This window comes from Podarcis raffonei, chromosome 7, assembly GCF_027172205.1.
Source record: "Podarcis raffonei isolate rPodRaf1 chromosome 7, rPodRaf1.pri, whole genome shotgun sequence".
Lineage (NCBI taxonomy): Eukaryota > Metazoa > Chordata > Lepidosauria > Squamata > Lacertidae > Podarcis > Podarcis raffonei.
In genome coordinates this window covers 982,559-999,947 of record NC_070608.1, presented here as the reverse complement: position 1 = coordinate 999,947, position 17,389 = coordinate 982,559, and the positions used below count along the sequence as shown (strand labels likewise).

The 17,389-nt window shown below is 52.2% G+C and overlaps 1 protein-coding gene across 2 annotated transcripts in view; it reads left to right on the top strand.

Annotated features, from left to right (window-relative positions):
* The first annotated feature begins 483 nt into the window (after positions 1 to 483).
* LOC128416946 (riboflavin transporter 2-like) overlaps positions 484 to 17,389 on the top strand; it is a 274,487-nt gene continuing 257,581 nt past the window's right edge. Inside the window, exons 1-4 of one of the 2 annotated variants that reach the window (XM_053395043.1) lie at positions 484 to 596; positions 5,626 to 6,643; positions 8,044 to 8,167; positions 9,580 to 9,831. In XM_053395043.1, coding sequence (XP_053251018.1) covers positions 5,676 to 6,643; positions 8,044 to 8,167; positions 9,580 to 9,792 — 1,305 coding nt within the window. In that variant the 5' untranslated portion in view covers positions 484 to 596; positions 5,626 to 5,675 and the 3' untranslated portion in view covers positions 9,793 to 9,831. Of the gene's footprint in view, positions 597 to 5,625; positions 6,644 to 8,043; positions 8,168 to 9,579; positions 11,010 to 17,389 lie in introns of those variants that run through there. The other variant, XM_053395044.1, reaches the window with a different exon arrangement.

The following is a 17,389-nucleotide window of genomic DNA, read 5'->3' as shown; positions in this document are numbered from 1 at the left end:
CATCATCAGAGCCCTGCTGGATCAGGCCAATGGCCCATCTAGTCCAGCATCCTGTTCCCACAATGGCTGAATGAGCAGTTGCTTGTGGGAAACCTGCAAGCTCAGGATTCGAGCACAAGAGCAACTCTCCCCTGCTGTGGTTTCCAAGAAGCGGTATTCTAAACCATCTTTGCCTCCAACAGACTTCTACCCAGTGTGGCCAGTAGCCACATACAGTCTCATCCTCCATGAATTTGTCTAACCCCCTTTTGAAGCCTGTGGCAGGGAGTTCCATAGTCGAATCATGCGCTGCCCTGAATATTCCCGCATTCAGCTTCCTGGGATGTTAGGAGAGAGGGAAGGGAACTTCTCCCCGCCATGCATCGCTTTCTAACCTCCTGCCTCTGCTCCAAGCCAAGGAGCCCCCAAGGCTGCAACCTTTCCCTGCCCGCCACGCCCCCCCCGGAAGGCAGGGTGTGACATCTGCAAGCTGACAGATGTGGTGGGAAGGAGGAAGCCCATCATGTGCTCCTTCTGCTCAGCTCCGCTCGGCTCAGTGGAGCAGGGAGCCCCAGGGGCCAGGAGGAGAAGGAGGAGGAGGAGCCTCCCTTGAGCAGGTAGGAGGTCAGCCTGGGGGGTGCTGCGGGGGGGGGGTCCTGGACGGACACTGCAGGTGGTAGCGGCAAGGGGAGGGAGAGGCTTGGGGTAAATGCGGGGGCAATCTGGCAGCCTCTGTGCCCCTTCTTTTGGGGGAGGGTTGTTTTAAACCACTCCTCACCTGCCGGAGAGCCTCTCCAACTTTTCCTCCTCCAGCCCCCCAGAAGTTAAAATTCTACAAAATGCAGTTTCGCAATGTTCCCTTCTTTAGCCATTCCCTGTAATGATTGATTTGGCATTCTTGAGTCAGGAGCTGGGGAAAAGGTTATGGATAGTTTACTTAGACTCCCGGCTTCAGAAGGCAAGCGCAACAAACAGATGGAGCCAGGATGACGCCTTCCCTGAACCACAGAATTGCAGAGTTGGAAGGGACCCCCCCCAGGGTCATCTAGCCCAACCCCCCCTTAATGGTTCCATGGAATTCAGGGTGATCCTCTGGTTTCAGAGCAAAGGAGTTCCAAGTCCACAAAGGCCTCCCCATTTTCATCCACCTGGTGGGAGACGCAAGGGGGCTGGGTTTATTAGCAGCATAAGTCAGAGTTGCTCTTTAAGGTCAAGGGACCCCTGACCATCAGGTCCAGTCGTGGCCGACTCTGGGCTTGCGGCGCTCATCTCGCTTTACTGGCCGAGAGAGCAGGCATCCAGCTTCCGGGTCATGTGGCCAGCAGGACTAAGCCGCTTCTGGCGAACCAGAGCAGCGCACGGAAATGCCGTTTACCTTCCCGCTGGAGCGGTACCTATTTATCTACTTGCACTTCATGCTTTCAAACTGCTAGGTCGGCAGGAGCAGGGACTGAGCAACGGGAGCTCACCCCGCCGTGGGGATTCGAACCACCGACCTTCTGATCAGCAAGCCCTAGGCTCTGTGGTTTAACCCACAGCGCCACCCACGTCCCTGTTGCTCTTTAGCCATACCTTAATTCCCAGGCGGAGGGATGCTGGGTCTTAACCTGAGGGCAATTTCCCTGCCTGGAGAAATCGTGGGCTCCCCCGACCACCAGGTGGGGTTGGGGCCCTCAGCTGTCACTCACTGCCAGGGGGAAATAATCTCTGCCATTCCCCACCAGCACTTTGCTTTGTGTGTGTGTGTGTGTGTTTGTGTGTCTTTTGTGTGTGTCTACATCTGTTTTCATAGAATCTTGGAAGAGTCACCAAAGGCCATCTAATCCAACCCCCTGCAATGCAGGAATCTCATTTTTCTGTTCATTTTTCTGCCACAGTTGTGAGGAAGCTGTTGAGAAAAATTGAAACTGAAAATTCAAAACAAAACGCTTCAGTGGTGCAATTTAACTCCCCATCCATCCCTGAAGGCAATGGGGCTTGCCTTTCATTAGGGAAGCAGCCCAAGGCTGCTAATGGGTCTACTCTATGCAGACAGTAACGCCCTGGACTGGGCCTGGGGTGTGGGGGAGGGGGGGCAAATGGGATCTTCTACCTTTTAAAGAAAGTAAGGTAAGAAGACAGTGGAAGACAGGAGTGCCTGGTGTGGTCCACGGGGCCGCGAAGAGTCAGACACGACTAAACAACAAGGTAAAAAAGAAGAAATAGAAAAGGTGAGAGCAGCAGCGGCAGTTCTTAATATCCAAGAAACTAGGAGGCAGCTCCTGAAGCATCAACAGGGGGTGGTTTTTTTGGGGGGGGGTCAGAACGACTTCTGTCCTTGCTGCCTGCCTCTTTGTCCACCCCCAAATCCTTCCCCCCCCCAAAAGAATTATTCATTTTATAATACAACTAAACAACACAAACAGAAAAACAAACAAATTCTTGTCTTATCCTTATTTTCTTAAATCATTGTTAGGTGAGCTTCCCCAAGTCCCCCCCATCTGATTTTCATCCCACCCCCAAATCCTACCTCTGTTTCCTCCTCCCCCAAAGTTCCCCCATAGCTCCAGATTGCAGCAGCCCCCCTTTTGCAGAGTGCAACCATTCTCCTCTTTGGGAGGGGCAGGGACAGTTTAAAATGAGGCCCCAATGTGGAAAAAGTGGCAGGACTTTGCCCCTTCTTGGCCAAGTCCAAAGACTGTGTCTGCAAGAGGAGGAGGAAGAGACGGCTGCCTGAGAGCTTGATGGGGAGGAGGTTAAAGCCTAATTCTGCCAGGCTCCACGGGCACAATGCCCCTTTGCCCTTTAGCCTGTGGCTGACCCAGAACAGGCAGATTCCTGGCCAAGAGCAGGAGAGATGGGAGGTATGGATCTTGTCCCTGGACATAACCAGTCTCCGAAACTCGCTTCAGTGCACATTTAAAAACGCATCTCCCTAATTTACGCTTTTCAAACAATCAGGGAATCAAAACACATCTGGCTTTCAAAATCTGCATTTCTCTGAATTTTGCAGTGCAGTTCACCAGCTACATAATATGTGCCAAAATGCATATATTGGGGAGAAGTGTCAATAATGACGTACATGCTATTGAAAGCAGCATAATTTTAGGGGAAATTGTGTAATTTGGGCAATGTTGCATACGGTACTAATATGCCCATTAGGATAAATTTCTACTAGAAAGCAGGTGAATTTTCATGAGGACCATAGCTGTCAACCTTCCCCTTTTTTTGTGGGAAATTCCCTTATTTCAGCACCGTTTCCCCCTGCTGTTCCGGACTGTTAGATATCCCCTAGACTGTCCCCGGGACGGGGGAGGCAGCTGATCCCTTATTTTCAAATCTGAAAATTGACAGCTATGATGAGGACCTTTTAAAGAAATTGAAGACTGATGTGGAAATGTGGAGAAAGGAACTCAAGTGTGGAAAAGCGAGAAACCGAGAGAAACTGAAGTTGGGAGATTTGCCTCTTCCTGCCCCCCAGCAACACCTTGGGGGGATTTGCTCCCCAGACCCTGAAAGGCTTCTTTCTGCTGAAGGAGACAGACTGATGGATTCTACCTGGGTAGCAGCCGGAGCAAGCCTGACCCACAGATACTCTCTGCTTGCTTCTTGGCCTAATATCACAGGGAGATTCACCTGCAGCACAGGCTGCCTCAAGCCCAAGGCTCCTCCGACACTCCTGCTTTGTGTCACCCAAAAGGAGAGCCTGAGAAAAAAGCAGGCAGGCGAGTCAGATCAACAGAAGAGGTGCAAACGGCAGCAACAAGGATCTCGGGGCTGTCAGTGATCACAAGGCCAACACGAGTCAGCTGTGTGATGCTGGAGGGAGGGAAGACTCGGAGGAGAATCGTCTTTGGGGGGTGGACCCAGGAGAGGCCTGCTGTTGCCCTCAGTTCCTGCCTGGGGGTTTCCCTTAGAGCAGGGATCGTCAACCTGTTCAGACCCACTTGTAACCCAAACATTCATTGGGGAGCCTCTTCTTAATCCTAGTCTGCATGCTGGTGGTGCTGCTCCTGTTGTGACCCAGCTTGAGTTTGGCCTCCACAGGATAGTGGGTCCCGACCCACAGTGACATGGGGGGCGTCTCATTCTCTGCTGGGAGGGGAGCGGGGCCTGGGCCAGATGGGCCCCCTTTGGCCTGACCCAGCTGCTGCAGCTGGGCTTCTCTGACGCTCCCCGAGGCCACTTCCAGACCCACTTATCCGAATTTGTTCAATGGGGCTGCTGGTCTGTTGAGTGCCTGGTCGGATTTGTTAGCAGGGAGTTGAGCTGGCCTTGGCACAAGCAAGGGGGCATTTTCCTGTTCCTTTGTTGCGTAAAAGCGCCAAAGGAACTTTAACCATGCAGCCAGATTCAGCTGAGATGGACTTGAATCCCAACCCAGAATAGTCTGGAAGGACCACAAATATTTGAAATCCCTTGCCTGAATGGCTCCTGGAAGCAGCACCCCCCCAACACCTGCAACTGTTAAGCCTGCAGCCCAAACCCACCTCTCAAAAACGGAGGCGGATTGGCAGAGGGAGCCACCTGATGGCTTGCCTTGCAGAAAAGGCCAGGCATTCACTCAGACCCCAGGGAATCTCAGGGCATTAACCACGTTAACCGTGCAGTTAACCTGTGGAACTCGCTGCCACAGGAGGGAGTGGTGGCCACCAGTTTGAATGGCTTTAAAAGAGGATGGAGACAAATTCATCCTAGTCAGGATGGCTCTGCTCTGCCTACACAGTTGGAGGTAGCCTTGCTTGCTGGAAAGGCTCTTGTTCTGGGGTCCTGCTTGCGGGTTTCCTTTGGGGCATCTGTTGGCCCCCGTGAGAACCAGGTGGGCCCCTGGCCTGATCCATCAGCCTCTCCTTATGCTCTTCTCTTCTTTTCTTTTTTTAATAATTTTTTTTATTCATTTTTCATTTTCGTTCATTACATACATCTCGAATTCTTAACGTTCACTGTATATTCCTCCCTCCCTCCCCTCCAAGACTTCCCCCAACTTGCCTTTCTGGTTTGTTTCTATTTTCACCCGCTTTGCTACCTCTCCACAGAAAAAGTTATTAATAACATAACATCAAACCTTAAAAACATAAAAATAAAATTAAATACATCATCTTATTTCACTATCTTCCAAACATTTTCTGATGCTAATATTGTGGATGTTTATTTAAATCCTGCCATCAAGTCTATTGCCTTTCTTTGTTTCTGCAAATATAATATGAATGGTTCCCAATCTTTTTCAAAGTCTCTGTCGCCTTTTTCTCTTAGTCTTCCTGTCATTTTTGCCAGTTCTGCATAGTTCATCAACTTCTCTTGCCATTGTTCTTTAGTTGGTATTTCTCCAGTCTTCCAATTTTGTGCAATCAGCATTTTTGCTGCTGTGGTGGCATACATAGATTAAGTCCTCATTTCTTTTGGTATATCTTGACCTAAAATACCTAACAAAAAGGCTTCTGGGTTTTTTACAAAAGTTATTTTCAACATTTTCTTCAATTCATTATATATCATTTCCCAGTAGGATTTTACCTTTTTGCAATCCCACCACATATGATAGAATGTACCTTCTGTTTCACATCTCCAAAACTTTTTCTTTTTGTTTTTATACATTTTTGACAATTTAACCGGTGATAAATACCACCTGCTCTTCTCTCCTTAATCCGCTGCCTCCTTTTACTCTTCCAGAAGCGTCCGGCAGCCGCCAACCCGCCCCCCTTGACCCTCCCGCCACAGCGATGAGCTTGGTGGTGCACGCCCTGGTCTGCCTGCTGGGCACCGGCTCTTGGGTGGCCATCAACGGCATGTGGGTGGAGCTGCCCCTCATCGTGCCCAGCGCCCCGGAGGGCTGGTTCCTGCCGTCCTGCCTGACCGTCATCACCCAGCTGGCCAATGTGGGGCCCCTGGCCGTCACCCTGGCGCACCGATTCCTCCCGGGGCGGCTCAGCGAAGTGGGCGTCATCTATGCCATCCTCTCCCTCGGCTCCCTGGCCTGCCTGCTGCTGGCCTTCTTCTGGGGGGAGACCAGCGTGGTGGGTGGCTCCCCCCGGAGCGTGGCCCTCCTCAGCCTCTTCTTCCTCCTGGCCCTGGTGGACTGCACCTCCTCCGTCACCTTCCTGCCCTACATGCAGAGGCTGCGGGCGCCCTACCTCAGCACCTACTTTGTGGGCGAGGGGCTGAGCGGGCTCCTACCAGGGCTGGTGGCGCTGGGCCAGGGGGTGGGCACGCTCCGCTGCGTCAACGGGAGCCAGCAGGGCAACAGCACGGGCCTGCAGGCAGAGTACCAGCCGGCCCGCTTCTCCGCCACCGCCTTCTTCCTCTTCCTCTGTGCCATGACGGCCTCTTGCCTGGCGTCCTTCCTCCTCCTCAACCACCTGCCAGCCGCCAGGCGGGAGCAGGCCAAGGAAAAGTACCGGGTGCGAGTCCAGATGGAGGTGGCGGGTGGCGGGCACGCCACGGTGGAGGAGAGGCCCAGGCTCAGCGACCCTGCGGGCAGCCTCTTCGGATCAGGAACCTACTCCTGGCCCCAGGTAGCCTACATCTTTGGGCTGCTGGGCTGGGTGAACGCCCTGACCAACGGCGTCCTCCCTGCGGTGCAGTCCTACTCCTGCCTGCCCTATGGAAACACCACGTACCACCTCTCTGCGACCCTGGCTGCCTTGGCCAACCCCCTGGCCTGCCTCCTGGGCATGTACCTGCCCAGCAGGTGAGTGGGCTGCTGGGAAGGGGGCAGAAGGCACACGCAGGGCCCTTGGCTGGGGTCAGTTCACAATGTGTGCGGGCAGTCTGGCTGAGTCAGGGCTTGCGCTGTCAATGGAGGGGCGTGGGGCAGACCTCCGGGATTTCCTAGAATTGGAAGAGACCCCAGGAATCATCTACCTGTAGTCCAACCCCCTACAATGCAGGAATTGCAGCTAAAGAATCCCTAATCCAGAAGCCAGCCAACTTCTCCAAGAAAGGAGAACTCCACTACCTTCCGAGGGAGTCCGTTCCACTGTCTAATAATAATAATAATAATAATAATAATAATAATAATAATAATAATAATAATTTATACCCCGCCCATCTGGCTGGGTTTCCCCAGCCACTCTGGGCGGCTTCCAACACAATATTAAAATACAATAGTCTGTCAAACATTAAAAGCTTCCCTGAACAGGGCTGCCTTCAGATGTCTTCTAAATGTCAGGTAGTTGTCAGGTATCTCTTTGACATCTGGTGGGAGGGCATTCCACAGGGAGGGCGCCACCACCAAGAAGGCCCTCTGCCTGGTTCCCTGTAACCTCACTTCTCACAATGAGGGAACCGCCAGAAGGCCCTCGGCGCTGGACCTCAGTGTCCTGGCTGAACGATGGAGGTGGAGACGCTCCTTCAGGTCTACTGGGCCAAGGCTGTTTAGGGCTTTAAAGGTCAGCACCAACACTTTGAATTGTGCTCGGAAGCGGATTGGGTTTCTTATAGTCAGAAAGTTCTTCCTGACATTTAGTCAGAATCTCCTCCCTTGCGATTTGAGTGCGTTGGTTTGGGTCCTCTCCTCTGGAGCAGCAGAAAACAAGCTGGCCCCATCTTTGGAGTGGAAGCCCTAGAGAAGTTTGAAGGTGGCTCTCAGGTCCCCTCTCTCACCCTTCCGTCTTCTCTTCATGCCCCCTTGGGGTCTGTGGGGATGGAAGACATTTTTCAACAAGAAATGTAACCAGTAACGAAGCTGGCCCAGCAAGGGTGGCTGGCATTAAGGCAGCGTGCCCAGGTTGTCTCCAGCACCAAATCCCTCAATCATCCCGATTTGAGCAGGACATCCCGGAAATACAGAAGCCGTCCCAGGTCCCGAATGGACCCCAGAATGTCCTGTTTTTTGGTCCCATGTTCTTGCGGGATCCGGCTGACTCATGCAAGATCGTGAGACCAAAAAACGAGCGCCTCTGTTTTGATCAGAGGGGGGTTGGAGGGAATGCAGCCCCCCAGCAGAGGTGCCACTAAACCTGGAGAGGGCAGGAAGCCCTGGTGCTAAGCCTGGCGGCCTCCACCAGACCGGGGGGATTGGGAGAGTCCTGAGCTGGGATCCTGAGCCATTTCTCTCCCTCTCCCCGACTTCTTCCCCCCCCCCCCCAGATCCTTGATGCTCATGGGAGTCTTGTCCCTGGCCGGATCCCTGTTTGCTTGCTACATCATGGCCATGGCGGTGCTCAGCCCTTGCCCTCTCCTGCTGCATGGATCCCATGGAGTCGTCCTCATTGTAAGTATGAGTGGGGGGGGCAGGATAAGGCCCTTGCACCCTTCCTCCCACTTCAGCTTCCTCAGGCACCGGGAGGCAACGCCTTCCACCACCGTCTCCCAAATCAGATGCCAAGCAGCCTCACCGTGGGATATGCCCCCCCCCCCGAAGTCAGGCCTGCTCCACCAGTCCAGCATCAGCAAGCAAGCAAGTACAGGAAGGGCCAGGAAAGTGGGCAGGGGGAGAGAAACCCCCACCTCTCATTTATTATGGGACATCTAAACAGATGTAACTATATTTATATAGCTATATCCTTCTTTTCTCTTACGTTCAGGACAGCTCACAGAAACAGAGCAATAAGAATTATAAAACCAACACACAGTGGGACCTTCGTTTTCAAACTTAATACGTTCCGGAAGTCCGTTCCAAACCAAAGTGTTCCACAACCAAGGCACACTTTCCCATAGAAAGTAATTCAAAGCGGATTAATCAGTTCCAGGCTGTTAAAAACAACCCCTAAAACAGCAAGTTAGCATGAATTTTACCATCTAACGAGACCATTGATCCATAAAATGAAAGCAATAAACAATGTACTGCAGTCACACAATCAATCAGTGGTTCCACACAGTCACAAGAACAAAAAAAACAGAGCCACAAAAACACAAAATAATGAGCAAAAACAGACAGACCTCAGCGTAATACTCAGAATGGAAGTGTAACACACAAAACAGAGCATGATCAGCTTCTGAAAAAACTTCATAAACCAAAACACTTATTTCCAGGTTTGCAGTGTTTGGGTTCCAAGTTGTTTGAGTACCAAGGTACCACTCTATGAAGGAAAATATCTTAGCCAGCTGAACCGGCAGAAGGCATAGGTTGGCAGACATATCTAATGGGCTCCCATTTAACTCAGTATTGCCTTCATGAACTGACAGCAGTGGATCTCTGGGGTCTCCGTCAGGGAGCCCTTGTTAAGCAAGGAAGCAGCAGGATCAATGGTGATCCAGGTGAGGCTTTAAGAGGCCAGGAGGGCGAAGAGGTCCTCGCCTGAGAGTCCAGGGTGTCACAACCAAAAAGGCCCTCCCTCCAGGCACTACCAGGCACATGACCTCACTGGGTGAGGGGCACCCAGGGAAAGACCCCTGGCAGCTGCTTTGGAGGCGGGCAGCTTCATGTAAGAAAAGGCAGTGCTTGATATCACGGAGACCAGCGCCCTCTTCTCCCCAGTGTGGACTGTCAGAGCCCCTAGGGATCAGTCATGCACATGAACTAACACCTGAAGGTAGCCCAATGTCAGGGTGCTTCAGTGAACCTGCATCTGGTGGCCTTGAGACCCTGTGCCTTCACCCACTGCTCATCAATCTCTGCAGCTGCTTGGGAGGGACACCCAGAGGCCCTTGGCCACCCCCGCTGATGCTTGGCTTCCCTTGCAGATCCTGTGCTGGGTGCTCTTCGTCGGCCTTCTCTCCTACGTCAAGCTGATGATCGGGGTGGTCTTGCGGGATGAGGGGCACAGCGCCCTGGTCTGGTGCGGGGCGATGGTGCAGCTGGGCTCCATGCTGGGGGCCCTCCTCATGTTCCCCTTGGTCAACGTCTACAACCTCTTCCACTCCGGAGACCCTTGCAACACCAGCTGCCCTGTCTAGAGGGGTCTCAGAGGCCCACGACTTTGCGAGCCAAGGATGGTCGCACAATCACAACAACCCAGAGGGAACTTCGAACCCAGTGCCTAGAACCCTGCACAGCTCCATCAGATCGGGTGGACCTGCGACACAGTCCTTGGGACCTGGGGAGATGCTGCAGCTGCACCCACCCCCATGATGGTTGCAATGGCTGTGTGGAAATGTGCTTGCGCAAGTGTCATGGGCACAGATGGTGCATCGCTTACAGTTCATGGCAAATGGCATCAAGAGCTGCCCCTGCTGAGCCAACTCATGCACAAGAGCAGGGGAATGAAGGTCTCCCCTGGGCAGCTGGACCGGCTGCTGCTGCATCGTTCTAGCCCAGGGAGGCCACTTTCCTTGCCCTGACACCAGACAGGACATGGGGACCAAGCATTCCTGAACTACAGCTCGTCTCTATTGCTTGTGCAAATCTGTGAATTACATTTTCACTGTCTTTTATTTTTCCAGTTTGTTGGAGGCTCTGCTGTTCTAACATACCACTCGGACTGAAAACGGCTAAGCACCCACCTGCGAAAGCTGACCCCCAAACCCTTAGGGTCCAACATGGGTTTGGATAACTCATTGCCTTGTTCGCATGTCCTGGGCAGCCCCACCTGATGGTTTAGCATCAATGCCCCTTTCTGGGCTGTATCTTTCCTTTTCACTCACACTTGGAGGCAACAAACCACAGTCCCTGGGATGGCCTTACGCTTGGATCGGGACCTGTCCTTTGTTTTGCTCCAGCAAACCACAGTCTGCAACGCTACGGATTCTGGTTTGTTTGGAAAGAAACATGCAGGTCACGCTAAGCCAGCGATGGTGGTTTGTTGCATGAACCAGGGAGAACAAAAGAAGTGAGATTAATTTATGCACACTAAGCAAAGGTTTCTGGCAGGGGTGGGGCACCAGTGTTGCCCCCCTTATATTGTTGGACTCCCATCAGCCTCAGCAGGCATGGCCAATGGTCAGGGGGTGGGAGTGCTGGTCCAGCAACATCTGGAGGGTACAATGCGATGTGTGGACATGGGCTTCTCAGTGCCTCTGTTGGCAAAGCAGCAACTTCTCCAACTGCTCAGAATCCCAAAGCTATTATTCCCCCTCCCCTTTTAATTTCCAAGGCATTGCAGATGCTGCTTTGAAACAAAACGACATCACATTTTCTTTTGAAATAAAGAGCAGAAGGCTGACAGTTTAGACAAGGTGTCCCAGTGCTGCCTGCCTTCGTTTTCATACCAAAGGCAAGTTGTTTTTCTTATCCATCTTAACTGATGGTTCTGTTTCTTCTCCCCACTGTTCAGCATACACACCTCATGGCATTATCATCACATCCGTAACCACTTCTCTAGTATTTCTAATAGCAGTAATAATAATAATCCTATATGTTAGGAGGAAGCAAAATAGGATCCGGCTGAATCTCATAACCTCAGACGCATGACTTGGTGCCACTCAAAATAGTCCTGTGCTAACAACAGGGTAGGAGGGCCTGGCGTGCTCTGGTCCAGGGGGTCACAAAGAGTCAGACATGACTAAACGACTAAACAACAACAACCACCAACACAGCATCAACCCAACCAACTCACAGGGACTTACATCATACACACGAAGAAAAACATACCCTTTTCCTGGAAAATACAACCCATGGGGTACCTGACATCGGGTAGCAAAAAAGATTCCCTGTGCTCAGGGCCGGATTGAGGTTGGATGAGGCCCTAAGCCTCTGAAGGTAATGGGGCCCTTTATATGTCCAGCTGTCCTTTGTCAACAACAAATTGTCGCTGTTTTTTGTGTTCTGCAGGCTAGCAGGCGGGGCCCATGACTTACATCATAGGAGCCTACACAACACAAAACACTGTTGCTGTATGTAGGTTTCATTTTATTTTATTTATATTTTGGAAATGTACATGCTGGTTTTTTCCCTTTAATTTTTTTTGGGGCCCCCAAGAGAGTGGGACCCTAAGCTATAGCTTGTTTAGCTTATACATAAATCTGGCACTGCCTGTGCTGTATTTAGCAGAAGCTGCAGATCGAAAGAGATCTGAAATTCAATTTCCTCCAGAAATGTAGAGCCCAGCCGCTATCTGCAGTGCCGCACAGAGCTCCCAGGGGGCAGCAGAACCCCCCAAAAAGACACAGCCAGGCAGCCAGAAAGATGTGCGTGGGGGGGGGCACATTCCAGGCAGCAGGACTCAAAAGAGAAGGGAGGCAGCGTTGCTGGCAAGAGCACTGAGTGTGCCCATTGTCCTGTGTGGGCTGCGCCACCCGCCCACTAGAAATGACCCCCCTCATGTCTTCATAATCACTGGAATTAAAGGGGGGCTGGGAGGCATATCCTCCTTCTGCCTCTCAGTGGCAGCGGCTTGCAGGTGGTTGGGTTTAATTTCACGCTGTGAAAACTCCACCTGAGGACCAGCGCTCTCACCTGGTGACACCAGCAGATCCAAGCGCAGCAATGGCACTCAGTTCACAGGAAGCTGTGCAAAGGGACTGTGCTTGTTTCCTGAGAGCCTGAATTCCCACAAGGACAATGCAAAGTCTTGGGCACTTTGAAAATTTCTAAGTCCTCTCTGGCATAAGGATGGCAGCAGGGAGTGGGCCGTAGTCCACAAATGCTGCCGCCACCATATATGTTCGCCTTCAAGGTCTCACAAAGGCTAACATGGTTTTGCCCCCCCCCCTCAAGAAACTGGGTTCACACCTGCCTGTGCTGAGCCTGGCAGGCATCCCTCTTTCTTCTTCTTAGGCAATCCTTCGTAGCTGAATAAGGTTGTCTTCCATGAACATGGTCTTAACAGTGAGTCCTTAAGTGACTGTGGAGGCCAATTCTGGATCTACACGTCCTTCCACAGTGGGGACATTGGTTTCAAGATGGGAGTTGATCATGGTGTGGGTTTGCCAAGCGTGCCTTCCTCTTAGCACCTTTCTACCTCGCGTCCTGAGTTCGAGTGTCTTCAAAGCCCATGACACCTTTGGTCAAGGCTGTTCTCCAACTGGAGCGCTCGCAGGCCAGTGTTTCCCATTTGTCGATGTTTATACTACATTTCTTTAGATTTGCCTTGAGACAGCCTTTAAACCTCTTTTGTTGACCACCAGCGTTACACTTCCCATTTTTAAGTTCAGAATAGAGTAGTTGCTTTGGAAGACGATCATCAGGCATCCGCACAACATGACCAGTCCAACGAAGTTGATGTTGAAGAAGCATCGCTTTGACACTGGTGATCTTTGCTTCTTCCAGTACACTGGCATTAGTTCACCTGTCTTCCCAAGTGATGTGTAAAAATTTTCAGAGACACCGTTGATGTAATCTTTCGAGGAATTGGAAATGGTGTTTATAAGTGGTCCATGTTTCGCAAGCATACAGTAAGGTTGGTAGTACAAGAGCTTTGTTTCCCTGCGAATGTCCTGGTCCTCAAACACTCTGTACTTCAGTCGGGAGAAAGCTGCACTCGCAGAGCTCAGGCGATGCTGGATTTCGGCATCAGTGTTGGCCCTTGTGGAAAGATAACTGCCCAGGTAGGAGAAGTGACCGACATTTTCCAACATTACACCATTGAGCCGGATTTGTGGCACTGCAGAGGGGTTATTTTGTACTTGTTGGTGCAGCACTTTAGTTTTTTGGATGTTGAGTGATAGGCCAAGCTTTTCGTAAGCTTCTGCCAAGATATTTAGGATGGTTTGGAGGTCATCCTCTGAGTGTGCACACACTACGTTGTCATGACAGAAGTTATGGTAACCTTACCCTTTGCCTTCAGCCTGCTCTAATCTGAGGCACCCCTCACCCCAATCCAGGTGGGGCATTCCCTACCCCCATGTTGGAGGGATTCCCTTGGTAGTTTTGCAGGAACCAATTCCCAAAACCTTCCTAATGCAACATTGAAATATGAGCTTTGGAGTCTCTGCTTCCCACAGGCCACCTGCGTGCAGATGGATTGTGTGAATAGTCCCTCTCGCTTTTGCTGCCCTTGAGTCGAGGTCGAGAGAAGCCCCTTCCTCTGCCTTTGGGTCCAGGCAGGAGGGTCACGCAAGCAGCCGCTGCTGCCGGTCCACTCCCTTCTGGGCCAGAGCACTGGAGGCGACTCCAAGGCTGGCTGGCAAGCTGGCCTGTCATTATGAGGACGTCGGCTGCGGCGCTGCCTCCAGAGCCCCCCTGAGCCCCACACTCTCGGGAGGCCCCAGAGCCCAATCGCCCTCTGCAATCTCCTGAGCCACCCCTCCTGGAGACCCTTTCATCTGGGAACAAAAGCGCATTGAGCCCGGAGCAAAGAGCCCCTTGTTCTGCCAGGCCCAGGGAGGTGGGGGGAAGAATGCCAGGAGGGAGGGGCTGCCACCCTTCACAGACATCCAGGCTACACCTGCCTGCTCAGGAGATTAAAAGCCCCCCCCTTCCTGACCCCTGGGGGGCATCCGTGGCCTACCTGGGCGCAAAGAGGGGGAGCCAGGTTTCAGGAGGGAGTTTGTTGTGGATTTACTGGAGCATCTCCAACCTGGCGCCCTCTGGGCGTTTTGGAGTACGACTCCCACAAGCCCCAGTCAGGATGTGGGAACTGTAGTCTGAAACCTCTGGAGGGCGCCCAGTCAAGGAAGACTGTGCTATTGCCATCTTTTAATGTCAAGAACCCCAGCTGTACCTCCAGGGACAACTAACCTTGTGAGACACATGCTTCAGGCCTGCAAGATGCCTGGATTGACAATCACAGGACTGTAGATCTGGAAGGGACCTCAAGGGTCATCTAGTCCAACCCCACGCAATGCAGGAATATTTTGCCCAACACGGGGCTCAAACCTGTGACCCTGAGGTTAAGAGTCTCATGCTCAATATACAACGAGTTGAAGAAAATGTTCCAATTAACATTTGTTAAAAAAGCCTGAAGCATTCTTGTTAGGGATTGTGGGAAAAGTCCTGCCAAGGAAATTGAAAAACATCTTTACGTATACGACAACTGGGCAAGAGTCTTAATAGCACAAGGATGGAAGAATGAGGAAACCCCGACCAAAAAACTGGGGCAAGAGAAACTGATGGACTATGCGGAATTGGCGAAACACAAAAACTGTGTGATAAGGACAACTGTGACTTTAAAGAAGAATGGGAACCTTTTACAAAGTACTTAAAGAAACAACAAATTGAGCTGGACTCCTTGGCAGGTTTTGAATAAACATACACAAATTTATTATTGGCAACATAAAGATAGATAAATTAAGGATCTTTACAATTTTATAATATGCAGAGATTAACATTTGCTGAAAAATCAGAGAGAGGAGTTGAGGGAAGTTTGGGGGGGTTCTGGTTTGGGGAGGGAGGAGGGGGAAATGGGGGGGATGAGGATGATATGTTTTTGATAAATTGTTATGTTGAAATTCTTATTTTAAATTTTTTTAAAAAAAGAATCTCATGCTCGACCGACTAAGTTACCCCAGGCATTTGGTGAGGGGCAGGGGCGGGTGCCCCCGAATCTCTCTTCTGCCCAGGAGGTCGCCCTCCCGCCCCAGACTGGTGTGGCGCATGCAGGGGTCCTGCTGGCAGCCTCCCCTCGCCTTCCTCCCCATCGTGGCTCCGGGCTTGGCTCTGCTCCGCTGGCACCGGGGAGGCTGCCTCTTTGCGCGCTGCCCCGCCGGCCGCCAGCAGCCCAGGTCAGGTGCGGCGGGGCTTCTCGCGCAGCTGGCCCCCTTCCTCCCTTTCCCCGCGCAGCGCCTGGAGCCAGGTGCCAGAAGCCCCGTCCCGGAGGGCCCGGCCCCGGGGACTCTCTGGAGCCCGCGCACATGGCTGCAGGCGAGAGCTGATCCCGGGGAAGGCTTTACGAGCCGACGGGGAGCCGGGCGGCTGCCTTTCATGCGCCCGCAGCTTGGTTGCCGGCCAGCTGCCGGGCCGGGGTCTGCACAGTGTTCTCCAGGCAGGTGGGAGGAGGGGGAAGCGGGAAACCCCCCACCCCCAGCAGCTCCCCGCTCCTTCGGCTGCATTGTCCGGGGGCCAAAGTTCCAGGTTACGAAGCATGACTTCTCCTCCTTCAGCACCGGATTCCTCCAAGCCCTTTGTCTCCAGAGATGCACATCAAAGGCTGCTGCTCCCTGTGCAAGAATCAGGGCAGTCGCCTCAGTAAGGCCTGGACTTGCAAGCAGGAACGAGGCAGCGCTCACAGCCAACTGGTTCGCAAGTCATCTAGTCCATCCCCCGGCAGTGCAGGAATCCTTTGCCCAAGGCGGGCTTGAACCCATGAACCTGAGATTGCAAGCCTCATGCTCTGCCAAGCTGTAGCTAAGTTTCCTGCCTTGCAGGGTGTTGACTAGACGACCCGGGCGTGTTCTTCTAGCTCTACAATTTTGCTAATTCTAATATTCTCTCTCTCTCTCTCTCTCTCTCTCTCTCACACACACACACACACACACACACACACACACGGGGAGAGAGAGATCCTGCTTTGGTTCCACACTCCCTTCAGTCTTCCATCCAGTGGGGGTCTGCATTTGGCACCACTTTAAAAAGGCACCAGGGACCTCTCCATTCTGAAGGAAATCAGCCCTGAGTGCTCACTGGAAGGACAGATTCTGAAGCTGAGGCTCCAAGACTTTGGCTCCAATACATTGACCTATTCCATCACTGAGCTGCTGAATCATCTAACTAACTACTTAATTAATTAACAAAACTAATGATCCTGAAGCTGAGGCTCCAAGACTTTGGCCACCTCATGAGAAGAGAAGACTCCCTGGATAAGCCCCTGATGTTGGGAAAGATGGAGGGCGCAAGGAGAAGGGGTCGACAGAGGACGAGATGGTGGGACAGTGTTCTCGAAGCTACCAGCATGAGTTTGACCAAACTGCGGGAGGCAGTGGAAGACAGGAGTGCCTGGCGTGCTCTGGTCCAGGGGGTCACAAAGAGGCAGACACCACTAAACGACTAAACAACAACCCTCCCGCTTGCCAAGGATCCCAATTGCGATCAACTCCTGCCCAGAAACCAATGTCCCCACTGTGGAAGGAAGTGTGGATCCAGAATTGGCCTCCACAGTCACTTACGGACTCACGGTTAAAACCGTGTTCATGGAAGACAATCTTGCTCGGCTGTGAGGAAGCCAAGGAACAATTGGTGGCACAATTTAAGGCTCCAGATTCCTTCTCAGTCCCTGTGATGCCGCTGCTGTTACAAGCAGATACTTGTGATGGCTTCAGATCATATATGGCTCCGTTTTTACTGAAGATGCGAGCTGCTTTATGGAGTGTGTGCTCCGAAGGCAAATAATATTTTTTTAAATAAATACAATAATGTTTTGTTTTAAAAGCATGCCATCCCACCCCTGCTCTCTCTGTTTGGGGCTCAATTCAGGTTCGGTCCGGCTTCCACAAAGAGAGGAATGGACCGGCAGTGAGATGGGCAACAAGGCTCCAAGTTGCATCAAGTTCCTGGCCCCGTTCAGGGGACCCCTTGGGCAGTCAGCCCTTTCCCCCTGTGGGGAGATTGGGGGCTCCCCCTTCTGAGGAGGAAGAGGCAGGGAGACGGAGCACGTCCAGCCCCCACCCCTCGCTTCAGACCCTCTTTGGAGGACAGGGACCTGGCAGAAGACACTGGCATTGGGTGGGGGAGCTGGCACAG